We start from the raw sequence: 27,486 nt of genomic DNA on the forward strand, positions 1-27,486 counted from the left end.
AACTTACATTACTTCTATGACTTACTCAGTCAAAAATTTACTGACTGAATCTGCCTTGAGAATAAATCTAATTTGCCTAGACTCTAGAAGGGCTAAAATGATACAAAATGATGACTTAGTACCATGATAAAATGTTGTCAATTTTATTAAAAGCAGATTTCATTTCTTCACATAAGTGAATTTCTTTCCCTCTTTTAAAAGCCTATTTCATCATACTATTTCACCAGAATTAAGTTAGCTCAGTGAGACAGACCATCACTGATGGAGACGGACACAAAGTTAGCACCACACATCTACACTGCAGATAGCCACAACAGCCCTCCCAGGGTTTACAAGCTCTCTTACACACCCACACATATATTTACAGCCAATAAATAAAGTTTAAAGCCAAAGCATCATTGAGATACGTATGTATGTGTACACATATACATGTATACATATATGTATGTATGCAGAAATTTATATGTCTTTAGAAGCCAGAATGTCCAGTGCTATGCACAGGTTGGCTGGATCTTTTAAATTTGTGAGCCCTTGATGGAAACCCGAAGTCAATGACTTAGCAATAAAAGGGGTGCCAGTGACAAATTGTACATCATTTTATTGTTAGAATTGTCTCCAAGCCTGATGAAGTTAGTCATTTTTGTCCTATATTACATAGGTACAACCATCCTTCTCCTGGCAAGGGATAACATTCCAGCATATCTGGAACTATTTCTTTGACCATTTTCCAGGACATCTCTTGACTCTTTCCTTTCCAAATGACACTGAATGACAATTACATTTGTGGGGCTTTGCATGTGGATAGTTGTTCAGACACCCACACATTTCACAGTTTGTGTTCCCAGCCAATTGCCTCTGGCATAGAACTTCTTTATCACTTTGTATTAATACGCAGTAAAAACATTCTGAAAATATGAGATCTAGTTCATAAATAGTTGTCCACTCACTCTTGATTAGTTTCTTTCTTTCCTTCTTTCTTTTTTTTTAAGAAAAACAAAACAGTGGCCGCCCACCTGGTGCTTCCTGTGGCTACTGCAGTTGACGGCTCCCTTCTTTGTTCACCACAAGTTACAAGCACTGATGAGCATGTCTCCTAGTAATTTCAACTTTCATGTGGTAAGGTGGTCCTGATCTAAAATTTGTACTTTGCATGATGCAGAATTTGAACTTGATCACATCTAAACTAGAAATGAACGTGGTGTGTTAGAAGTGTGACAGAGGCATGGCCAAGAAGTCTCAGACTAAGTGCTAACTACTTGGCTATTGAGTGTGTTCAAGGTGATGAAAACAAATAGGAAGAATCTGGTAATAAAATTATGCCATCAAGCCAGATGTGGGTCATGCCAGTAATCCCAGCACTCAGGCAGGAGGATCATTGCGAGTTCAAGGCAAGTCTGAACAACAAAGTTGAGTTCTAGGTCAGGCTTGGCTACAGAGTGGGACAAATGAGACCTTTCCTCCAAAAAGCAAAAAATAAAATAAAATAAAAGTAAAATCAAAGGAGGCACTATTTTCTTTCAGTTCAATTTACATCTCACCTGAATTATAAGCTGATGTTTTCAACATCTACCCAAAGAACAATGTTAAACTATAAGACAAACTTTTAAAAGATGGAGGGATCAAGCCATAGAAATTCAAGTCTATTAAGAATTACTCAGATAGTTCTTTATCTCTGTTGACTTGTGCTTTGTCACGGTGGGACCAAGGCTCAGGATTCCATGAGCTCTGGTCTCCATTGCTTTTGCTACACGTCCCTGATTACTACTTATTTATTTATTTATCTATTTATTTGGCTTCATCCCAATGATAAAAGAACTAGTTACAAAGGCCAGGTGTTTCAACTGCTAAAGAAATAGATCTCATCCATGCCACAAAACATTATCTATATTAGACTTGGAGGAAACTTTGAAAAGGGCTCAGAATTTGATATAATAAGAGGCCCTCACTAATGTTCAACCATGACCAAACGGGTCACACGAAGGAGTCTTATTTATTGGGAACCAGTGATTCCTTCTTAAGGGACAAAAGACACCATGCTTCTCCTATCTGCTGTCCTCTGATGCTGGAAGACATGCTATTGGCCACGAGACTCCTCACCTGGTATTAGCCACTTTTTAGTATTTGAGCCTGTCTTCTAATTTAACTAACAAGATAGAGCTGGGATTAATACTCGGGAAAACCCACGTTCAAACACCCAAACAAGGGTATTTTTTTTCCTTTGTTGATAAAATTTACTTCGTTAACTTCAGTCTTCAAAGAACTCAAGTGCTTTCTTCTCTTGTTGAATTGTCCAGTGTCTGAGGAAAAACAGAAGAAGGGGGGTTTATGGTCCGCTTGGCCTTTTACAAACCCTTTCCTGCCCCACCGCCGCCATGATGAAGAAGTATCCAACTGACATTCAGAACAAAGCTTATGAGATGCAGATCCTAGATCTGGGAAGGCAGGAAACACACTTGATGCATGCATAGATCGGCCTCTATTTGAGCACCATCTTCAGAAGAGTGGGTCATGGGATGGCAAAAGTCACAAAGCTTTCCTTACGCTCTAAACATAATGAAATGGCTGCTTCAGTCTTTTCTTGGAATCTGCTCCTTCTGAGGAGTTAACAGGGGACAGTAGACTGAGAGCCTGGGAGCTGAAACCCCTGAAGAGTATTGTCTGATTCATAATGACCTCCTAATTTTAAAGTGCATTGCAAGACATGGCTGCTTATGTGTTTGTTGTTTAGAAACCCTATTGAGTAGACCCAAGGTCCATCATTAGGCCTTCTTAGATAACTTCTTATAAATAAATAGTCTGACCAGAGTGCTTCATAAACAGTTGAGGTTGTTCCCTTAGGTTTTGGATTTATACTTAGTAAAGAGGACTTTATTTTTATATTCACATAGCTACTTAAAGTTACAGATGGGTTGGTGGGAAGGGAGGTGTACATAAGTGTATTCAAGTGCATATCTAAATTTTTATCCTGGAGTCCCCCTTTTCAGAGTGGAGGCAAGTATGAAGTTGCCTTGGATCCACACTTTGTAAGTGGCAAAGCATTTACAGCTTGGTGGCTATTTCTCCCCTTAGTTAAAAGTCATTTGCCAGCTTAATGCTGGTAACTATTCTCCGTGGCAAAGCCCTCTTGGGCATTCATAGTAATGTTCAGGTCCATATGGCCTCTTCTTTTCATTCATTGCCATAATTCTATGTTTGTGATATGAAAACATACACGTCATATATGTATAGTGAGAAAGGATATAAATCAAATTGTTAATCACATGTCAAATGTTACCAATAAGGCCTCGTTGGTTTTACTTTGTTTTTGTCTGGTTTTCCTCATCTATCCGTAGTGAGCATATATAAATTATATTTAAGTAGACATCTCAAGGGAGGTGTTCCACATAGGGTCTCTAATGGTCTCTTTCTGAAGAGGCGATCTTCATTTGATACTTCTGTCTATAATAATCTAGGCATCAGGATAAAGCAGAAGCAAAACTGTGCTGTTTTCTGTGTCACTGCCTGTGTGGCCCTATCTAATATTCCCCCTTTAATATGTGTCACCCATTAGCACTTGGCGTCTGGCGGGGGAGCGAGGGGAGGGATGAAAACAGCACATCCTGAGAACTTGGGAGAGGAGATGGAAGGTCACATGCTTGGTCTCGACTTAGCACTGACGTGCTGGAAAGATTCCGCTGCCAGCTGCCATGTGGATTAGCCCTGGAGGTCATGGAGGACGCGCCAGCAGTTGTTTTGAGATAGGAGAACGGTTTCCTACACTCTTACTCCATTTTCTCTCCATCTTTGGGGTTTTGACACAGTTTAGGTCTCCCTGTGGTCCTGTGTCCTGCAGTCTGCGGCGATTAGAGAGAGTCTGTCACTATATGACTACAGCTGATATGAGACACTTTCGTCTCTGGTAATATCCTGGGAGGAGATGACCCCACAGAAGAACCCACATGCTCCCTGCTTCAGACAGCATCTGTGCAGCTAACAGCCCTGCAGTCGTGGGAAACGCAGTAGTGAAGACTTCTGAGTAGTTCAAGAGTTAAAATAAACTTTAACTTGTGTATCTGGGATGAAGGTCAGCAAGGTGAGAAAGAAAAGGAGCATTAAAGCGCTAGAAAACAGGCAAATGAGCATAGATAAGAAGGAAGGGCTACCTGGGGGAGGCTTTGCCCTGGAGGAGGTGGGAATGGGGGGTGGGCTGGGGGGATGGGGAGAGGGGCGGGAGGGGGGAGAACAAGGGAATCCGTGGCTGATATGTAGAACTGAATTGTATTGTAAAATAAAATTTAAAAAGAAAAAAGAAAAAAGAAAAAAAAAAGAAGGAAGGGCTAGAGAGACACCTTAAAGACAGGGACCACAAGAGCCGTAGGGTAAAGAGCTGGGCAGAGGCCACTTTGAGAGGCTGCTTAGAGAGCTGTGATTCAAGATGCTCACCAGCCAGACTTCTTCAGAGACTTGTCATGGCATTTCACAAACACTGCGGCATCCTTTCCCTTCTGTAAATGAGACACTTTCTCCCTAGCACAGAAGATGACCCTGTGGAAGAAAGCAGATGTGAGCCTGCCATATGGAACAACAAAATGGGTGTTTGGTCAAGGCCATTTAAACCCTGTGATCCCATAGTTAACTATGGCGGTATTTCTGATAGTTAAGTGTGTTGCTGGGGTCATGTCTCACTCAGGAGGTCTGACCAGCAGTTACAGGAGTTACAGGACCACCCCTTAGTATTGCCGTCAGAGAATTAGAGCATCAGCTTTCAACTGCCTTGGGAACAAAGGATCTGCAGTTTTTCTATCCTTATCATGTCTTAAAAGTTTTTGTATAAAAGTAAATGGCAGAAAAAGAAATAACTTCTCAATTCTCCTTTAAAGAGTTGTTTCTGTCAATGGTGTGCTTGTACAATCCCCGGACATGTGTGTGAAGATTTCAGTTCCATGGGGCCCTTCATGCAAATCATTTTATAGACATGTGGGGGGTTGGGCTGCTTCTTGAAGAGTTTCTTTTAGCCCATGTCAGCATCTCTAAGATTTGTGCCACGTTTTGTAACTATTTTCTGCTTGCAAGAAATAGTGCTAGATGCATACCGAGATTACTGGCTTCTGATCCCAGCTCTCATGCCAAACAACTGTGGCCAGTTCAGTGTATGTTCCTTACTTGAAATCCAGAAATATTACAGCTGAGCATCCCCAATCCAAAAGTCTAAATTCCAAATGTTCCAAAATCTAAGCCTTTTTGTACACCAAGTGGCAAATTCCACACCTGACCGCATGGGGTACATTGTAGTCAAAATGCAGTCACTGAAAATGTACAAATTACCTGCAGACTGTGTGTGCAAGAGATAATGTGAAACACAAGTTGGTCCCATCTCCAAGAGATCTCTCTCTCTCTCTCTCTCTATATATATATATATATATATATATATATATATATATATATATATAAAACTATTCCAAGATCTGAAAGAAATCTCACACACACACACACACACACACACACACACACACACACACACACACACACACACAACTATTCCAAGATCTGAAAGAAATAAACCCCTCAAATCCAAACCCTTCCAGTCCCAAGAATGGTTGGTGCTCAGTCTGTCCTCCTTCCTCTGTGTGGCCTTGAAAGAATATTCTGGAATTGTTTCTGGGTTAATTAACTAGGTCCCACAGGACTGAAAAGAGGGCTTTCTGAAGTTGCACTCCCCGCGTGTTCAAGGCTCCAGGAAGGTCCCCCAGGTCATGAGAGGGAGCCGGGCAGAGTGTGGGGACCGCTGCGGTCGCTTACTTTTTCTGAGTCTCCCCCGCCTTCACTCGGATCTTCTCGAGGACAAAGCCCGGGCTGCTCCACCAGTCCGACCAGCTGAAGTAGGAGTCGCTCTTCCACTTCAGCTTCATCATTAGCAGCTCCCCGATGTCCACCTCCGTATAAATCAAGAAGGAGGAGGTTTTGTTTGTGGAGACCTCAGGCCTGAGTGAAAAGTTCACAAACTCGGTTACGTTTAGGGATCAACCTTTTCTCCTCCCTGGATGTAAATAGCTTTACTATTCGGATGATATTTTTAAAATGCAAACATGTCCAAGATGCTTGTCTGCAGCGTTTGCCCTGTCTTAGGACCCCACACCCCTTTCCCGTGCTCCAGAATCCCTTCTAACACCAAAAACTATCCAGTACAGCTCTTAAGAGAAAAATGTCCATTAGCCAATCTTATTTCCATGTATTCCTGTTTAATTTAGACATGTGTGAACATATGTCCACTTAATTAAAAAGCATATATTCAGTCCTCTACTTGGCTCTATTTTCGTCATGTTTTACCTGTTTTTCAAGAATTCTAATTTTTAGAGGCTATATTGATTCTATATTCTGAATCATAACTCACATGACCTTTGACTCAGTGTTAATTAATACTCAATTTGGGGTATTTATGTGTTCCATGAAAATAAATATGCTGCACTTAAATTTTTAAAAATGTTAACTGAATATTTCTTCAAGATACATTGTAAAAGAAACCATCTTAGGAGCCGGGCGTGGTGGCGCACGCCTTTAATCCCAGCACTCGGGAGGCAGAGGCAGGCGGATCTTTGTGAGTTCGAGGCCAGCCTGGGCTACCAAGTGAGCTCCAGGAAAGGCCAAAAAGCTACACAGAGAAACCCTGTCTCGAAAAAACCAAAAAAAAAAAAAAAAAAAAAAAAAAAGAAACCATCTTAATCCTTGTAATTATAGCCACAGAAAATTATTTCCTCACTGTCTTCCTTGGGTGGGAAGTTCTAGCACCAACAATAAACCAGTGTATGTATGTCCTGCTCGGCCGTTTCAGAGTTATCGTGTATTTTAGAATATGCGTTCATTTAGGAATTATTAAAGGGTATCATGAAATTTTCCCTAATCAAAACTAAGGAGTAATAATTTGTCATGGGCTTTTTACCTATACCATTTTGTATATTTACCAGTCTACCTGTCTATCTGTCTATCTATTTGTCTGTCTGTCTGCCTATCTATCTATCTACCTATCTATCTATCTATCTATCTATCTATCTATCTATCTATCTATCTATCTATCTATCATCAATCTATCTATCTATTCTATCTATATCTATCATCATTCTATCTATATCTATTTATCATTCTATCTATATTTATATCTGTCTATCTATCTGTCTATCTCTATCATTCTATCTATATCTATATTATCTATCTACCTACCTACCTATCTACCTATCATCTATCTATCTATCTATCTATCTATCTATCTATCTATCTATCTATCTATCTACCTATCATCTACCTATCTGTCTATGTTGTGGAGTAGCTTCTTGTTACAACTGTTTTGTTTTTTCCTTTCTTTCTTGGTGATGCTGGGAGTACATACAAATGCTTGGTAAGTGCACCACCTCCCAGCCACACCCCTGCTTCAACTCTTTTGGGGGAACTTAACTATTTTGTCACTGCTTCTTTTTTTAGTGAAAGAAATAAAGACCTGAAATGTTAAAAGAAAACATGAAATAGAGTAAACAAAAATAAAACAGAAATTAGAAAACAGTTTTTTCTCATATGAAATGGTGCAAGACCTCCATTTTTAAATTCCAATTTCTTTTTCTTTTTTTGGTATTTTGAAACAGAGTTTCTACATAGCTGGCTGTCCTGAAACTTACTATGTAGACCAGGCTAGCCTTGAACTCTACAGAGATCCACCTGCCTCTGCCTCCTGAGTGCTGGAATTTCAAGGCATGGCCCACCACACCCAGCTAAATTCTAATTTCTTAAACTGGAGTTTCTTTTTGGAGTGGTGGTGGTCCCCTTCTGTTTCCAGATCAAGCTCTGGCAAGGAGCAAGGCTGTGACCTAGCTATAGACTGGAGATGTGCCCCGAGCTACTCACAGAGTGAAGGGGATGTCCTCACTCTCAGCCACTGTGCCATACAGAGAAATCACGAAGGCCTGGTTGAGCTGGGTGTCACTCTCGGTCCCAGAAAAGTGAATCTTGACTTGGTAATGGAACACTGTAGGGGAGGGGAGAAGATTGGAACAAAGGCAGGCATGTCAATCTTCATGGAAACATCATCGTCCCCGAACAATCTAGCAGTTCAGACCCATAGAACAAATGTCTTCCAAGGACCCAAACAGGAAGTGCACACATTGGACTATCCGAGTGGCTAGAAACACTTTCCACTGGAAGTGCAGACCTTCATGCTTTTCAGTGGGGCTGCAGTACATGGGAGGAACACAGCCGTATCTGAATTGCCAAGCTGGAAGGAACTACCAGGGAAATCAAATTAATAAATAGCCAAACACATCCAGAAGGCTCTCTGTGACCTTTGCTTGCCTTGGCCACTTTATATTTCTACATCTATACCAAGCTCATTTGGTACTTGCTGCTTTATTATGTGTATGGCCTTGCTCCTTCCCATTTCATGGGGACATTGTACCCCATCCCCCAACTCTGGTCTCATTCTGCTCCTCCACCATCTGCACAGTGTGGCATGTAGCACACACAATACATTGAATTCCTGTGCACCAACACAAAGCCGTGAGGTCTGTCTTACAAACTGCCCTGCCTTAGGAAGTACCTCTGGAAGCAGGAAATTGAACATCAGCATCTCTTCCCTGTTCTTCCCCACTTATTCACCAAAACCCTGCGCCTGAAACATAACTACTGTGACTATAATGGGGATCATTCTGATGTATTGTCTCCTGCAACCCAAGATTCTTATGCATGTTTTTATTATACTACTGTCTATTAAATGCAATTTCTGTTAAGCTGGGATCCAACATCCTTAGCTCTAATGGCAAAGAGTGACGCAAAATTGAATTTTGATGTTACTTTGGATATATTCCTGAAAAACATTTCAGTACATTTTTTTGTGGTTTCTTATGACAACCTTTATTTAGTTTCTCTATTTGTTTTAAGTGGTATTGTGCACTGAATATATGTGTGTGTTTTAAGACAGGATCTCATGTTGCCCAGCTGGCCTCAAACTCACTGTGTAGTTGAATATGACCTTGAGTTCCTGATCTTCCTGCCTCTACCTCCCAAGGGCTGGGATTACAGGCATTTACCCTATGCCAACTTTATAGCTCATTTTATAATGAGAATAAGTAGCTAGATAAGCAAAAAGAGAAAAATAAAACAACCAACCCCCAGGACTATTCAAAAGTGGAGATAAATCATCCTATATGGCTAAGGCAGTGCTGGAGGTCACAGCAAGAGAGGCTGGAGCTGGGGGCTGTCCGTGTGTCTCTAGGAAGTCCAGACAGAATGCTAGGTGACCCCGTGTAAGCCTACCCTTGTCTTTAGAGGACGGCCTATTCTGTACCTCACACCAGGTTCTAGAGTTGGAGAAAATGAGGCTTCTCATATAGCCTACAAGATTTCTGTGAATAACGTGTGCTCCAACATCTGGGCCACCTTGCACATCTACAAAGCACTGCTGAAGCACACTGCTTTGTCTGAGGAAACTATTCTTTAATAAGTGCCCTTACTCCAGGCTTCCACCCAGGCTCTACCGAAGGCAATTTGTCCAAAATCATCTCCTGTCAGCAGAATACAACCTCCTTCTTCATTTTCCCCTGTGTGTCTTTATGTCTTGTTTTAAGCAAGAGGCCAAGCCTTAAGTTCGAGTTGGAAATGAGTTCACACAAGACGGACATAAGACTTGGCACATTCTTGCTTCCCTAGTGCGCTGGCCAGTTTATGTCAACTGAGAAATGCCTCCATAAGATCGGGTTGTAGGTAAGCATATAAGGCATTTTCTTATTCAGTGATTGATAGGGAGGGCCCAGCCCATTGTGGGTGGTGTTACCCCTTAGCTAGAGGTGCTGGGTTCTATAAGAAAGCAAGATGAACAATCCATGGGGAGCAAGCCATTAAGAAGCCCCTCCAAGGCCTCTGCATCAGTTTCTGCCTGCAGGTTCCAGCCCTCTGTGAGTTCCTGTCCTGACTTTCTTTGATGATGAACAATGATGTGGAAGGCTAAGCCAAACAAACCCTTTCCTCCCCACGTTGCTTTGGTCATGGTGCTTCATCACAGCAACAGTAACCCTGACACTTGGGAGACTGGAATGTTGGTGGTTCTTGACTTCATGTAAAACAAATTTTAAAAGTAACAAATGTTCTGTGAAGTTCCAGAGAGCAACTAATTTAGTCTTTGTGGGCTATGTGGGCTTTGTCACAATTACTTGAGTCTGCCTTTGTGGCAGGAAGGCAGTGTTAGATAATATGGAAAGCAATGTGTCTGACTATGTTCTAATAATACTTTATTTACAAAAAGCAAGTGGTAGGCTGAATTGGGCCAAAGGCCTAGAGTTTGTAATCCCAAAGTGATTAGCTTTCAAATTATCTCTAAAGTCAGTACTACTGGCTGGTCACAGCTACAGAGAAGGCTGGTTACAAACTCAAGTCTGAGCACTGGGGTCTTGCTGGTATGGGAATCAAGAGCTAGATGAAATGGACTCATGAAAATCCCTCTGTGTTAATAGAGGCATAAATGAGGGTTCAGGACTTAGTAGCATCACTTCATTAACTCTATTCCAATAGACAGAATCAGCCCATGATAACAGAGATGGCACTATCCAATTTTCCCTCCTTCCCACAGCTTCCAGCTTACCTTTGTAGGGCATCTGAGAGCGAGTCTTCATGTACATCTTGCTGCTCCTTTTGGCTCTGACCTTGTTGATCTCATAGCCCACATTGTTGCAGCGATTCTTTCTGCAACTCAGGCAGAGCCCTTTCTCAAAGGCTTCCTTGGAGTTGCACCTGTAAGCCTTGCTGGGCTTCTCTTCATTCAGCAGGGAGTCGATGAAGAGATGAATGGAGCGCTCGTGGGAGCACTTCACCAGCTGGTCCACATCTGCACAAAGAGACGTGGGAAGGAGCAGTGCTCCAGAAACTGCCTTGCACTGGGGTAGACCTAACGTCAGCCTCTCCATTACGTTGTGTCCTCACCTCCCTCCATAACTGTCAAGCTGACGGTTAAAAGTTGACGAGGAACTTTCAACTCTTGCCGTCTTACATATATGAATGTTTATTATGCCGGAATAGATGACACCCGAGGCAGAAGTTGATTCCTTCCCGCTTAACACAGCCTTAGCTTTATGTCTACCACATCTAGGTGCTTCTAAAAGCACAGGCGTCTAGAAACCACATCATAAAGGGCATCATTGTTAAATTAAGAGCAAAGAGGTCAGAGGACAACTTGGTCCTTGACTTTCATCTTGTTTTGAGACAAGGTCACTTGTTTGCCACTGTGTGCCCAGGCCAGCTGGCCTGCAAGCATCGGGGGATTCGTCTGTCTGCCTCCCACGTCACTGTAGGACTTCTGGGATTACGGAGAGGCACTATCGAATCTGGTTTTATGTGGCTTCTGTGATGTGAAGTCGGGTCCTCACACATGCATGGCATCTGCTTTACCCACTGAGCCATCCTCCCTCCCCTCAGGTGTCTAGACTGAAGCCACGCCCTGAGGAGGCAGTGGACAGGGTACAACACTGTCAGTGAGAGCTAGGCCTCGAAGCTCCTGCTGAAGTGACTTCTGGTTTTCTCACCTCCAAGACCCCTCTCTGCAATCACGCGGATGGCTTCCCCGATGTTGCACCCGGGCTGGAACGTGCCTCCATTGGGATAAATGTCAACGTGCCCGACTGGCTTCTGGATCCCAATGCTCCGGCCAGGTGACCCTCTGGTGAATGTGTGTAAGACATCCACGAAATCTGCGTCATCAGGAGAAAGGCGACTGGGGGCCTCTGCATACTCGAAGTTAGGCCCGGCTGGATCCAAGCCTTGGTGGGAAAGAAAAGGCCCCGTAAATTGTAGAGTCTGCAGTGAGTTTGGTGCTGAGGCCAGCATCCTGCTCATTCGAATGTCATCGGAAGTCTCCTGAATTCTAATCAGCTCCCTGTCTTAGAAGTTGGAGCCTCCCATGACTGAGAGTCAGAAAAGCAGGCATAGCTCTTCTAAAATGGAATCTTGCCCGCACATGTGAGATCCCCCTACTTTCCACCTTTCTCCAGATGCTCCTGTTACTAGATGGCTTTAAACACACACTGTAGCTGACAATGGCTTTCAACTTCCCACCTCCCCACTCTGGGTGTTACTATTATAGGCTTGCACCATCAGGCCTAACATGCATCTTTTAAACTGGCCAGTCTACAGTGGTTTTTCACACCCAATGGCCTGATTTCTTCTTGTAGGTTATTTCTGAGTCTAAGAAGACTTTTAATCCATGATCAATTCTTTTCTCCCTCTAAACCAATTCTCTATAACAAGCCGTTCATAGCCACTTCCTAGATGACTGTCTTCTTCCAGATGCTCTCTAGAACCAGTCCTTGTCAGTCTCCCTGGTACTGATGTGAGAGAGGATAACATATATGCAGTCTATTAGCTCAAGCGAAGCAGAGGGCCGTGAGAACTCTTCCTCGGAGGAATGTGTGGGCCTCTGTACTTAATGCTATTATCTTCTACTCGTGTGCCATGGCCAGTGGATGGAAACCAAGAGCTGAGACAGGAGATGATGAACATTGGGCCCATGCCCCAATGCCACACATGTGGGTACTAACAAAAGAAGCTCTGATTCTCTTCCAGAAGGGTGGTCACATTGGCTCTTGTGATAAATGAACAAAAAAATGCCTCTTACCAGTGATTCTGTTAACCTTCTTGTTGGTCAGACTTCCTGCCACCCCAGCAGCATGTGCTCCGAGGCTATACCCCAACAGGTGGACATTGTCCAGGGGGTAGTTAAATTCTTCCTGGGGGAGAACAAATGAAAAATGAAAATAAATATTGGTTCTAAAAACTGGCATACTGTAAGTTAATTTTACCGATTTCGTGTTATAGTTAAAAGAGACAAATATTCTGTGGTGTTGAGATTTGTTTCTTTAATGACAGGTTGAAACTAGGAATTTCTTCCAGACATCCAAAAGTGTATTACTTATACATAGAAATAAATATGTATACATAGTAGATGCATATGTACTGTTTAAGTGTACATATAAACGTTTGCACATTATCGACTAGTCCAAATATCCTACATTCTGTTATTCCTTTAAGTTAGCCAAGCAATGACTGAAGCAGACTATAGGGAAAGGGCAGAGATCACAGGCACATGTGGAAAGGCAGAGATCACAGACACATATGGAAAAGGAAAAAATCACAGCACATATGGAAAAGGAAAAGATCACAGGCACATATGGAAAGGCAGAGATCACAGGTTCACAGGTACATATGGAAAAGGAAGAGATCACAGGCACATATGGAAAGGCAGAGATCACAGGCACATATGGAAAGGCAGAGACCACAGGCACATATGGAAAGGCAGAGATCACAGGCACATATGGAAAAGGAAAAGATCACAGGTACATATGGAAAGGCAGAGATCATAGGCACATATGGAAAGGCAGAGATCACAGGTACATATGGAAAGGCAGAGATCACAGGTACATACGGAAAGAGCAGAGATCACAGGCCCATAGGGAAAAGGAAAAGATCACAGGCACATATGGAAAGGCAGAGATCACAGGCACATATGGAAAAGGAAAAGATCACAGGTACATATGGAAAGGCAGAGATCACAGGCACATATGGAAAGGCAGAGATCACAGGTACATATGGAAAAGCAGAGATCACAGGCCCATACGGCTCAGCTCTCTGCATCAGCGGGTACAGTGGTTTGAGTGAGAATAACCTCCATAGGCTCATGTATTTGGATGCTTGGTCCCCAGCTGGTGGAACTATCTGGGAAGGATTAGGAGGTGTGGCCTTGTTGGAGGAAGTGTGTCACTGGGGGTAGGTTTTGAGGTTTTAAAAGCCCATACCAACTGGGTGTTGGTGGTGCACGCCTTTAATCCCAGCACTCGGGAGGCAGAGGCAGGCGGATCTCTCTGAGTTTGAGGCCAGCCTAGGCTACCAAGTGAGCTCCAGGAAAGGCGCAAAGCTACACAGAGAAACCCTGTCTCGAAAAACCAAAAAAAAAAAAAAAAAAAAAAAAAAAGCCCATACCATTCCCAGTGTCTCTAACTGCCTGGTGGCTGTGCCTCAAGATGTGAACACCAGGCCTGCCTGCCTGCTGCCACGCTCAAGTACTCTAATCCTCTGAATCCCTGAGCCCCAAATTAAACACTTTGTTTTCTAAGCTGCCTTGGTCATGATGTTTTATCACATCAATAGCAAACTAGCTAAGACAGCAAATGAGAAGCCTGAGGCCCAGGGCTGTGATCTGGTTCTTCCAAGTTCCTTTGTGTGACTGGCAAAACAGTCAAGAAATAAATTTTGGTGTTTGATGATTAAAGTATATTTTTTTGCATCTAATTCCCTGTTTTAAATAACTTGGCCCTGTCAGAGTACTAGCTTCTCTTTAGCCCCCCCGCCCAAAACCTTCAAAGTTAACTTCCAGAGTGTGGCCCCCAAGAGAAGGAAGTGGGTAAAATCTGCAGGCAACTCCAGTTCTGGACCCTTATCTATGTCATGTCCTTTACGTCCCACTCACTGCTTCCCTACGTCAGTTCATCTCTGCCCCAAACCAGCATGGTGACTATACGGGTCTCAGCAATCACCTGGATCCACTATCTTCTCTAAAAGCTAAACACTGTTTACAATTTTGTTAAAGAGGCTGATATTCTAACAGGAGTCACAGCCAGATGCAATGCCCTCGACAGCCAGCTGGTGCAGAAAGAGGTGGCTGAACACGCCATCTTCCCTCTATTCTAAAAAAAAAAATAACCAGACTTTTGTTGATGCTGCCCACTTGGTGCTTAGTCCCAGCAGATTTATTCAGTGGATTATCAAAGGGTGGGGCAGGGTAGGATCATTTATTGGCTGTATAATCTAGTCATTCTTACCACAAAGTAAAAATGCCTTTCTGAAAATTTGAAATGCTTGAGAAAACACCTCAGATCATGGAAAAAAAAAAAAACTCAGCCACCTGTCTGGCTCTCACCAAGAGTTTTCTCCCAAGCATGGGAAGCTCCCTTTCCCAGTCTTACCTCCATCCAGTTGATGAACCTGGCCACATCGTTTCCCACCAGCTTGGTGTAGCCAGCTGATACCGGATAATGTTGCTGGGCCCGATAGAGCCAATCCACTACGATGACATTGGAGTCAGGTTCTCTCTTGTACAGGGCAGCCACAAGTTTGGGCACCCAACTCTCGTACATTCCTGTCACCTGAAAAGGATAACACACGATTTCTTCCAACTATAATTCACTGTAGATTTGACGACATGAACTGAGAGATATAAACTTGCGTGGGAGCACATTGACTACTCAGCCTGACAACTCAGACCTCAAGGGGTACCCCAATTCTCTCCTATTCTTTCCCCTTCCAGGGCAAATGTGAGTGTACCAGGGAGTGTGTTGGCCTCAGGGACAGCAGGCTGGGGATTAACTCGCTTTAAAAAGTACGTTTTATCAATTAGTAAGACATCAACAATTTACACTATTAAAAAAAGATCAGGGTCAATGTATTAAAAGTTTATAGCCAAATTAAACACTTTTAGAAAAGAAATGTTGGTTAATTACTTTCAACTAAGTCAGGAAATGTTTCCCAGAAGGGCCGACTTAAAGGCCAGGTCTGTCAGGCATGTCTATAATCCTAGCGCCTCTGGAGAGTAAAGCAAAGGTAAGCTCATGACCTGCTTCAGTTACAGCGTGACTTCAAGGTCAGCACTGGGGAACTTAGTGAGACTGACTGAAAAACAGAAGTGGAAAGAGGGTGGGGGCCGTGGCACAGTGGCGAGGTGCTGGGCTTGCAGGTGCAGAGCCAGGGTGGGTGGGTGGACATGGCACAGTGGCAAGGTGCTGGTTTGGCAGGTGCAGAGCTCAAGGCTCAACATTCAAAACTGCAAACTAAGAAAGGAAGATTTTTTTGAGGGATGCAGATGCACTGCTTTCCCTACAAAGACTGGTTGGCTAAGGATGTTAGTTAGGTCTCATTGCAGCCACAGGAACGGCTATGAATTATTCCTTGAACGTAGAACACTGTGACAAATGTGTTTAAGGTAACAATGGAGAACTACAAAAACCAGCAGAGAAATGGGAACCATGGGTACCCCAATCTACTGGCTCCATTTGGAGTTTTACACTGACGAGATGAGTTCTTTCAGATTCCTGTCTTGTTATTTGTGTGTTTTCTAGACTGAAATACAAAAACACGAACCTCGCTTCACTCTGTGCCCTAGACAAACTGCACAACTTTTCACCTAGTTTCTGTGCCCTGTGTTGGGGCAAGGCCAGCCTAAGAGATATGGATTGTAGTTCTACCTCTCTTGTTAATCAGTTCTGTAAACTAACTTCAGCTTTTCTGGGACACCTGCACCACAAGGCTGGCCCAGAATGGCTCAAAGCTCCCTCGTACATTTCCACTTGTGACCGGTCTGCTGTCCGGTCTCCTTGCCAGCACAGGGTCAGCTCCACGATTTTAAGCATGGAGAGAAAACGAAGTAACAAAGGTACAAAGGTGATATCAGCCCACGAGGGACCCAGTTAAGCCTCTTTGAATAGGTCTGAGGCAGGATGCTTCAGGTCCAGGTTCAGAGTGTGCCCTGACCACCTCCCTCACCTTCCTTTCTGACTGCTACGCTGACTGCCTTTCGCAGCTCCAAAGCAAGACCACAAGAAAACAGTGGCCTTTCTCCAGGATGTAGTGCTAACTGCGCTGACCATCATCAACTTCCCACCCCACAGGGAGAACCAGCAAGCGCGAAGCTCCAGCAGTTCTGATGTGACAGAGAGGGTCTTGGCTACCCAGAGTCTGTGCCCTTGAGTGGCCTGGAAGCTTATCTCGGGTGAGCTGTTTGTTCTGGGTTCTGTTGAACCTCTTTCTCTATCAGTGTTTCCAAGTCAGGCAGTCTGGAAAAGGGCAGGTGACCTACTTACCTATACTGTTGGATACTTAACTCAGTAGCACCTAATCTAATCCTTCCTTTTTTGGTTCAACATAAAATATAAATGAAAGAAGCAAAAGGGATTGAGAAAGCTGAGCACTGTCTTCTACCCAGAAAAGGTCTTGCTTTCTAGATTTTTTTTTTCTTACAAGCCTTTGACAGACAAGTCTCCGAACCAGAGTCCACTCTGCTACCTCTAGCAGGTGGTTTGACTGAACCCAGCCTGCACTCACTCAGATAAGCCAGGATCGCCTGGCTTTATTATGGTTCCAGCCAAGGCGAGCCTCTGCGATAGCGAACCACAGGCTGTCTGGCCAGCAACCTAGCCTGAGCCTAGAGCGCAAAACACCAGGACACGTGACCTGAAGAGCCCAGGTGGGATGAGTGAGGCTGTAGGACCACTGGCAGCATCTGGCCCTACGTCTGGATACTGCATTTGTTACATCACGTTAGCAAGAGAGGGGTGCTCTCCCCACCCCGCTGCAGCTTCCTAAAGCGGCCAGTTCTTTCAGGGTGAGACTGGGACGCTTAAGACTTGAGACGTGCAGTTGTTTCCTGTGCAGAAATTGCTCACTGAGCTTAAACTTCTTGGAAAGTATTAAGAGCTGTGTGCACCCCAAATGTCTCTAAACACCTCAAAGATCTTTGTCCTCCTTACAGCTTATGTTAGGGATTTAAATTTTCATCATATGCTATATACCATACTATGTACACTAGTAAATGGGTACATCTTAAAAAAAATACATCTGTATGAGTCCTGTTGCTGACACATCCATGGAAATGATAACATTTGCCCTATGGTTTCAATAAAAAGATTAGTTCATGATATGGGAAGAGCTAGCTGGTTTGGTTATACAACATTTTTACCTAATTCTTCTCACTGGAATTCAGTATCCAGCAATAGCATTCAAAAGTTGTATCTAACAGGAAGGTGACACATTTTAACCAATTTCATATAAGTTATTTTTAATAGATAATGCAACCTGCTCACTAGAAATTGAAAATTGTAAAGGTAAACTAAAATATTTACCTAAGAACAGTGTCATGTAAAGCAACTATCTGGCGTATTTGGGAGGGGCTATGTAAGAACATTTCCCATAAGTAGCTTGGACCATAGCTTGTACTTTTCTTCCTCTCTGTTTGTATGTGTGAGCATGCACCTGTGCGGGGGGCCTGAGGGGTTGTCTACAGGAGCTGTCCGCCTTGCTTCTGGGGATGGGAATTTCAATCTGGAGTTCACCGAGTGGCAAAGCTGTCTTGCCAGTGTCAAAACAAAGGTGGGTACCAGCCAGGGGAAGAGCTCATGAACCTGGGGCTGTAGGGACTACCTTGAACCAAGATAGCCTCCACTCAAGTCTACCCAGAGAGCAGACAGACACAGTTTATGGGCTTCCAACAGCTGGGATCTGCTTGACCCTAACCCACTTCCAGAACCACTCTTACGGTCCAGCCATGGATCACCACGAAGGTCTTGCTGCTGTGGTTGAAGTGGCAGTCAGACAAAGATTCTGCTACTCCAGGAATGAGGTGGCAAGTGTCCTCAGCTGTGTCTTCAGGGGTCCTTAGGGCAAATTTACTTTCGATGTCTGCAAAATCTCTTCCCCCTACAGAAAAGGAAATTGGAGAGATTCATTGGGGCCTTATTTGGTTTTACTTGGGACTTAAAGATTTTAGGTTCACAAGCAACCAAGGCCAACAACACCCTTGATTTTCCTAAAGTAGGTTTTCAAGAAACAAATATGAGTCTGTGCAAGCATGAAGACCTGAGGCCAGAACCCCAGAACCCATGTAAATGCCAGGTGGGAGTGGTGACCTGCTGTAATCCCAGCCTCACAAGGCAGAGGTGGGGTCTTCAGAGCAAGCTGTGGTAATAGCCCTATTGGTAAGCTCTGGGTTTGATTATAAGACCCTGCCTCAAAGAATAAGGTGAAAGAGTGGCCCAGAAAGACACCCTTCATCAACCTCGGGCCTCCACATTCACATGTCCACACGTGCAAACATCATGCACACTCCACACACATGCACGTAAAAATATCTTTAAAAGAAAAAGAGGATGTGGATTGCAAGGGAATGACTGATTTCCCAGTGGTGACAGTGTGAACAGAGATGACCTGAATCGTGAGCTAAGCAATCTGTGACTCCCAGCCTTTCTTCCAGCCCACTTCCAGTTAGGGAGTGTGTGGATGTGTATTTAATGCACACACATGAACTACAGTGTGGAAATTCCTTCATTTCGTCTTGTCTCAAGTGACTCGGCCAAGATGGGAAAGAGAGGGTGGACTAGCAACACAATCATAATTTAACATTTAGATTCATTTGAATGCAGAACCTAGAACCCATAACAACACAAATAGATTCATTTGAATGCAGAACCTAGAACCCATAACAACACAATTAGATTCATTTGAAGAAAAGACTCCCCAGAACTAGAATGTTAAAAGAAGAAAACTTGAGAACCCGAGGAAGCCTTTCCCCTCCTAATGGCAACATGTGCTGTCTCAAGCCATTGTGAGAGAGCCGAATGTCCAGAGACCAGGGCATGTGTGAGCTACGGTCCATACGTTGCTCCCTAGGTAGCTTTCCTCTTCCTTTTTCTTTACAACCTTCCACACAAAGTCAAACCTTTCAAATCACAGCAAATCTTAGCTGAGTGGCAGCGACACACACCTTTAATCCTAGCACTTGAGAGGCAGAGGCAGCCTGGTCTACATAGTGAGTTCTGGGATAGCCAGGGCTATGCAGAGAAACCTTGTCTCTAAAAACCAAAATGAATAAATAAATAAAGTAAACTGACCCTGAATCTGCTGTAAAGGAGCTATTCGTTCTCCATAGTAAGTCTTAAACTGGATAAGGAGAGACAATAAACCTAGCTTTTGACATATTGACATATATTTAAATGCTGATAAATCTTTATGATTATTATAGAAAGTAAAAATTATTATGCTACTAATACAATCAGATCCTTTTTAGGAAACAGGCCACAAAGGACTTAGAGAAAATTACTTACTTCTTGGTCAAATTATAGACACAGTCTACCTACTTACTATTAAAAAAGGAAATTTGAATGTTTCTCTTAAAATTTTCAGGAAATGAACAATTGAGATTATTAGGACACTACCCATGTCTCAATCTGAATCTGTTCCTTTTTTGTAACTAGAAATCTGAAGCCTTGAATTTCAAACCGGCCCTGCTAAAGTCAAGCCGAGAAGGGACTCAGGAAGGATGCACTAAGAGCGACCATACAGGCATTGACATGGGGCTCCTCATGTAACCATCCGAGATTGGCAAGCATTTCCCTTTTTGGAGATTATTTTTAAGTGCTGTGGTTAGCTGCTGAGTGAGTCATTATCAGCAGTAACTCAACCATACATGTGCACACACCCAGCAAATCTCTACTACCTGACACACGGGAGACATTTCTTCGTGATGGAATTTGCTAGAAAGAAAGGAGTTTCGCAATCGTTGTTAAACACTCTGAAAGCATTTAACCAACCAAGGGCCTGTGCTAAACTCCTGATCTTTAAAGCTCTGAATAACTCAGAATCCATCCTACCACCAAGAACATGTGCGAGCTCTCCTCTTATCTGACAAGACAGGCTTTCCTCTCCCTCCTCCCAAAGCAGAAAACACCGTTCTTCTTACTAGTGGGTACAAAAGAATGTCATGTGTGTTTAGCCTAATTAACCTGATTCTGCCCAAGAAGTTACTTTATTTTTAGAAAGTGTTTTAGAACGTTTAAAAGGAAATTAGCCTCCCTTGATTCTCTCTTCCCTCTAATGGTCCATCCTCCTCTCTAGCCACCTGGCTTTTGTGTTTGATTATCAGTCTTTTATTTTAGTTTTATTACACTTTAGTCACACACATGTGTAGTACAGCACATGTATGCAGGTTAGAGAACAATTTGTTCAAACCAGAATTTTCCTTCCACCATGGGGGATCTGAGGATCAAACTCAGGCCCGTCAGGCACGGCGCATGGCTTTAATCTGCTAAAACACCTTGCCAGCCTGATTATCAGTGTTTTTCAAGCAGAGGCAATTGAATGGCTCAGCAGACAAGCTCCCTCCTCACTGTCGTCCAATTATTAAGGCTGACTTTGTATATTTTCATGAAAAAAAAATCTGTTTAATGCCAAGATCCATATCCAAGGCTCAGGTTGGATTCCCTACAGCCAGCATGTCCACTGAACCCACTGCTGATTGAGAAAAAACAAACAAACAAACAAACAAACAAACAAACAGGAATTCATACACCATCACGTAGATTTACACATGGGAACTTTCATTTTACTTTCAACGGGAAGGATTGTGTGCACGCCCCAGTGTGGGGGTGTAATTGTTTTCACACGAAGATGGCGCGGTTTGGGGAGCTCTGCGATAATTTCAGTTTTGTGTTAGGTACAAAGTCACGAATCTTCCTGCTGCTTAGTCTAATGCGGTAGGAAGTTTCGTATTGCCAGTGTTTGCTGCTTTTTAATAGTGTCTCAGTAGCCTAAAGATCAATTGATGTGCTTTCCCACCTTCTGTGGTCCCCGAAGCATCAGCTGAGAAGAGCACCAGGTAAGAAGATGGACCCCAGGGGTGGTTCCCTGAGTATTCATCACCAAGGCGCACCCTGGGCTGACTGCTGGAGTGGCAGACAATCTTGAGCTAATCTGAGGTAACTGTTGCTAAGGACACTAGGAAATGTTATCAGCGACTCCGCCCTCAACCAACTATGCTTTTTAACTAGACTCCTTGGAAAACTAAGGCCACTTTTAAGGCTATTCTGGTCTACATGCTGAGTTTCTGGCCAGTCAGGGTAACATAATAAGACCCTGCCTCAAAACAAAAACGTAAGAATGCCATTCCACTTTTTTACTTAAAATATGTTCTACAGATGCAGACTCCCACAGCCAAACATTGGGTGGTTCTCAGGGAATCCTGCAGAAGAAGGGGAGGATGGATTGTAGAAGCCAGAGGGCTCAAGGACACCACAAGGAAACCCCAGAATCAACTAACCTGGACTCACAGGGGCTCACAGAGACTGAACCAACAATCAGGGAGCCTGAACGGGACTGACCTAGGCTCTCTGCATATATGTGACAGTTGTGTAGCTCGGTCTTCTTGTGGGTCTCCTAACATTGGGAGCAGGGGCTGTCTCTGACCCTGTGCTGGCTTTTGGGACCCTACTCCTCATACTGAGTTGCCTCGTCCAGCCGTCAACTTGATGTGCCATGTCTGGTTGATCTCCATGGGAGGCCTGCCCTTCTCTGAATAGAAATGGCAGAGGAGTGGATGCCTTGGGGGCAGAGAGGAGGTAGGGGGAGGGTCTGGGAGGAGAGGAAGGAGGGAAAACAGTGGTCAGGTTGTAAAAATTAAACAAATCAATGGAAAAAATACAATTAGAAATATTTGTACATAAATAAAACCTTTATATTAATTTGTTAAAATAGAAAAGGAAAAAATAAAATATAAGTTCTGACTGAGGTCTTTTTCATCACAATTAATTTTATAAATAATTTTTTCCCCCAGAGGAGAATTATTGATTTCAAGATAGCCCTATCTGGTATTGAGAAGGGCTAGACTCAGTTGTTCACTTGGACTCTCTACCATCCAAGAACCTGACTCTATGCAGTTTAAAAGCTTCTGCAAAGTTCTATATCAACATTAAATAACTTGGGTCAGAGTGGGATTGCATAGAATCAGACTTCACACACACACCAAGGTATGGAGCGGGTGCCATGAACACCACAGGATGAGACCCTGAGCGGCTTTGGCCATTGAGCCAGTGAACAGTGAGGACATTTTCTTTACTCATTCAAAGGTCACCATTGGTGTCACAGCTCGAAAATAATTCGGTTAGTGTGGGAGAACAGAGTAAGGAGAGCAGGAAGAATCAGTTGGCACAAGCGTAGTGTGAACTTTACATACGTTATGTCACCCAAGATCAACCACTCCTGCCATCCCCGTCAATATTCACTTATTCCACAAGAACAAGCTAAAACGTGTGTTAGTACTAAAGTGACGCTACTCCTCACAGACAGATACTCTTAAGGTGGTTCTCAGCGAGGTATGTGAAGTCACACTTTGCTCACAGTGGAATGTGGATGGGAGGGGGCGGAAGGGAGGGGAGGTTTGTTGTTGTTTTTGTTTTTCCTTTAAATTTCAAACTCTTAGTTTCAGAGTAAGCTACAATCTTATTATTTTGATCCTTCAGAAACTGGTAAAGCTTCAACTTTTGCAAAGAGTAGATGTGACAAGGACCTCTTGTGACAAATTCCTATCAGGTCACAAAATCTACAGAGAGAGACATAGACAGACAGACAAACACAGAGAAAGAACTATCAATACATTCAAATGACATTTCTTGACCTGGAAAATAATGATGCTTATATTGAATTCTTTACAGTATGTGACCCAAAGTCATCACCAGCCACCATTCTGATGGCCAGAACATTTTCCCAGATAAAAGGATGCAGTCATTGGAATGATAGTGGCACACACTTTTAATCCTAGGACTAGGGAGGCAGAGGCAGGCAGATCTCTATGAGTTCAAGGCCAGCCTGGTTTACAGAATGAGTTCCAGGACAGCCAAAGCTACACAGATAAACCTTGCCTCAAAAACAAAACAAAAACAAACAAACAAACAAAAAACAAAAAAAAAGATGCAGCCTTGGTGGTAATAATGTGGAAACAGGTTGTGGTCAGGGGGAAAAGGGACAGGACATGGCATGTTGGACGATCTGACAGAACAGAGCAGACAGCTGAGTATAATAGTCTCCTCTACAGTGCAGCCGCAAAGGGAAGCTGTGCTAAAAATACTCTCCGTGAAAGAAACTGAACATCTTTCCATTGCGACTTTTCCCCCAGTTCACTCCCCCACCTTTCAATGCAGCTATTAATCAATCACTCCCCTGTCAAGCTCTCTTCCAGTGACATTTGCGGCTCTGCTGTCCTTACCCAGGTATTTAACTCTGATATTAACCTGCAAGCGAGCATTGTGCCGGGTGGAACGGGGCTGCACGGAGCAGGGCCCCCTTTGCTCATTCTCTTAGCTCTGCTTTCCTGACTGGGGCCAGGAAAGGCTGCAGAGGCTCCAGGAAGAAGGCACCCCAGGGCAATGCCTCTCATACTTGTACACTGTTCTCAGAAAGAAAAAAAAAGAGCGAACAAGGAAACTCGGAGCCCAAAGGGAAGCCGGGGTCACTGCAATCTGCGCCTTCCTCACAGTCTTGCCCCTAGGTGAATTCATTTGCGGGAGAAGGCTTCTATAGAAGGTGCTGTGATCGAGGGCGGGTAGAGAGAACAAAAAGATGATCAGAGAGAGTAACTTTGCATCTCCCTCGGCATTATATTCCCTAATACATTTTATTGATAAGAAAATGAAGGGTTGGCTAAAATCCAAAATTATTACGCAATTACTTAGGTGTCCATTTAAATCAAAGTATAAGATTGGGAACCTCAGGGCACTTTAGATCTTGCTGTTTTTCCCAAAGTTAGAGCCCATGCAGCTAACCCCACAAGGGTGACACACTAAGTAGCTGAGAAACTGGGTCCAGAGCCTCTAAGGAAACCGTAGCAAAACTTTAAGTTGTGGAGGACCCTGGGGGAGTTTACAGTAAAAGCAGTTTTATACTGTGATGTGCTTTCTGGAATATGAATCGAAAGTTTGCTCCCATTTTTCCCAAGTTTTCTTAACCAGACTTGCAAAGTATGCAGAAACACAACCTGCCAAAGGAAAGGCACACTCTCCAGTGTCCTCAAACACCTGAGATTCTTATCTTCCTTGCAGTTCTCCAAAGATGAATTCTCTCTTCTTTGATAGCTCAGCAAAGACATTTACAACTATATGCAGAAATAAAGCTCACTTTTAGTTGCAGTCCCAGACTCACTAAGACTGGAATTAGTTTGTGGACGTGCCAACTTCAAGCACCTCCAGGGGACACCACCCTCATGGTGATTCCACCAGCCCCAACACAAGGAAACATCAGCCTCCGTTTATGACTGGGTTCAGTTACATTTTGAGTCTCTGCTCTGTTAGCTCAACCAAGGTTCAAGTTACAAGGCTTCTCAATTGTGGGCAGGTCTCGACTTCAAGGCCATAAAGAAACTCTTAACTGACCCTAGTCGTCTTCTCTAGGCAGAGAGAGCAGGCAGCGCCCTATGAGTGACCGCCTTTGTGACTGTAGTGGTGGCCGCGACCTCCCTGCGACACTAGAAAACCCCTGGTTCTCCCAGCTAACAGAGCGCCTCGCCTCGGTGTGCCTTTGCTGGGAGGACAGAAAGGATAGAGTGCTGAACTGGCAACCCCAAAGCCAGAGTGCTGGTGGCTGAGCCACGTTTCCCGGAGGATCCGCCCTTCGCTGGGCTTTCTTGGGTATTGAGCTATGCCGCGCGCAAGAACTTGGAGACTGGAGGGCTCCCCGGGGCAGGAGCGCGTGCAGGACGCTGGGTCCCAGGACTCGGGGCCATGCGTTCCCCTGCACCACTGCACACTCCCACTCCCGGCTCATGGCCCTGCGCTGAGAGCGACAATCCCCCATGCAGTCTGGACGCAGACAACGCGTACTCCCACCCCCACCCCTGGAGAAGCCACACTCGGCTCACTCTTCCCGCCTCCAGAGGGGTCTGACTCGTGGTCGCAGCCAAGTTAGTGTCACCTTGGCCCGCGTGTGCCTTGCATTCAGCGCTCCCACTCCCTATGAGGAGGTTACAACTTGTCACAACTGCATCGCCCGACCTCCACATCTCCCCCATCCCAACGGTCACACCCCCGGCCTTTCCGAGATGGCCCGCGGCGGGAGAGAGCAAGGGACAGAGCAGGAATCGGGAGAGAGAGAGAGAAAGAGAAAAGCGGGAACCCGGAGTCGCCGCAGCGTGATCAGAGGCTGAGTCTCTCCTTGCTCCTCCTGAATTCCACTCCAGCCACCCTCCCAGGGATTCCCTTTTTCTGCTGTGCCCGGGAGTCCCAGTGTGCTCCCCTTCCAACTTTCTCATTCCCATCTTCAGATGGAGAGGAAGTGGTCCGGGCCGGGTCTGCAGGTGGAGGCGAATTGGCGCGCAAAACGTACCGTCTGCTGCTGCCACCCCTGCGTGGAAGACGGTCAAACTCTGAAGCCACACTCCCAGGGCCACCAGGAGCAGGGCTTTGCTCTCCATCTCCGGGCGCGTCCTTCTGCTGCGGGAAACGCGCGGCGCGGGCTGGCGGGAGGGAGCGGATCCGGGTAGCAAGGGATTGAACAGGAGGCGCCAGAGGGCTGGAGCGCGGTAGAGCGCCGCGGGGCAAGTCAGCCTTTAAAGGGGGAGGGCAGGGCAGCTGGAACGGGCAGAATTCCTCGGAGGAGGAGGAATCGAGTCTGACACGGTTTCCACTCCACTGCTGCTTAAGTGACTGGAAATATGCAAATAAGCCTCATCACCTATTGGCTATAAAATCATAAGTTGGGGGGAGGACTCCAAATTCACTTCCAAATATTTGAGCAAACGGTAGCGAGGCTCAACCGTGCCAGCGAGAAGAGGGGGAAAGGGCAGGAGGGAAAGCTTGCTTGTGGTTTAAGCTGCTGTTTGCTGACCCTGAGGAACCTGTTCCCCAGGGACCCCTGTAGAGACACGGAGGTGGGGTTTACACTGATTTATGTTAAGTATTCAACCATCAGTTTTTCGAGAGGAAGTTTTGCTCTTAAAAGATAGCTGCCCAACAGTTTGACACCCACCTCCCTTTGATGGATCCTCTTTGTTAAACGTGAGAGTTTCTTTCCACCGTACCCTCTGCCACCTCTCCCTCCTCCCCCCTCCTCCTCCTCCCCCTCCTCCCCCCTCCTCTCCCTCCTCCCTCCCAAGCGCGAAAGGGACCTTATGACGTACAGTGCTCAGTGCCTAGTGCCTTCAGTCTGCTTTTTCCATTGGCAATACGGATTTCCTTCTGTGGTAGAAGAACACGGGCCCACTTGCGTTAACTAGTTTCTAATTTTTGCCTTATGCAAATTGTACTCGATTTTCTAATTCAGCAAGACACGCAAGAACAACATTTATCTTCAGAGGCAGAAGGTCATGGTCATATTGTAAGCTATACTGGATTCTCTGTCCAAAAGACACGCATTGCACCATTCCAAACCTACAAAGACAGGAAATGGATTAGTGATGGCCCAAGGCGAAGGGATCTGGAGTGCTGGGGGGTGGAGGTGGGGGGAGTGATAGCTGATAGAAATATTCTGAATTCCATTATGCTCATCACTGTGCAACTTTTTAGATGCATTAATATTGAATTGTACTCTGCTGGGTGAACACTGAGCTTTTGCAAAGTGGATTAGGACTTGAATGTAGAATGAGAAGAAAAATAAAATCACGTCATATACTATGCCTGTCTGCTCCCAAACTCGGAGCACTTGTATCTTTTTAAATGAAGAGGATGTTGATTGGCTAGAAAAATAAAAAACATTAAATTCCCCACCTTAATGCTGAGAAGCCACCTCAAAAAATCAGAGCCTCCAACTGTCTCTCTTTACTGATCCTGATATTTTTAATATGGTCCTCTCTATAGAATACACACACACACACACACACACACACACACACCATAAGCTTTAATATAGACTCACTTTTTAAGTTTTCTCAAAACTATAAAATAAATTCGAACATGCTTTTCT

At 44.4% G+C, this 27,486-nt stretch overlaps 1 protein-coding gene across 1 annotated transcript; it reads right to left on the reverse strand.

Moving 5' to 3' along the window:
• Positions 1 to 119: 119 nt before the first annotated feature.
• Lpl (lipoprotein lipase) lies at positions 120 to 26,214 on the reverse strand. Its single transcript, XM_006989568.4, has 10 exons — positions 25,912 to 26,214; positions 18,305 to 18,465; positions 14,964 to 15,143; positions 12,620 to 12,731; positions 11,532 to 11,765; positions 10,595 to 10,837; positions 7,870 to 7,990; positions 5,779 to 5,961; positions 4,423 to 4,524; positions 120 to 2,297 (listed from the first exon to the last, which is right to left on the reverse strand). Coding segments are annotated over exons 1-10 (1,425 nt in total). The 5' UTR covers positions 26,000 to 26,214; the 3' UTR covers positions 120 to 2,296.
• Between the last annotated feature and the right edge of the window lie 1,272 nt (positions 26,215 to 27,486).

This window comes from Peromyscus maniculatus, chromosome 17, assembly GCF_049852395.1.
Source record: "Peromyscus maniculatus bairdii isolate BWxNUB_F1_BW_parent chromosome 17, HU_Pman_BW_mat_3.1, whole genome shotgun sequence".
NCBI classification, from domain to species: domain Eukaryota; kingdom Metazoa; phylum Chordata; class Mammalia; order Rodentia; family Cricetidae; genus Peromyscus; species Peromyscus maniculatus.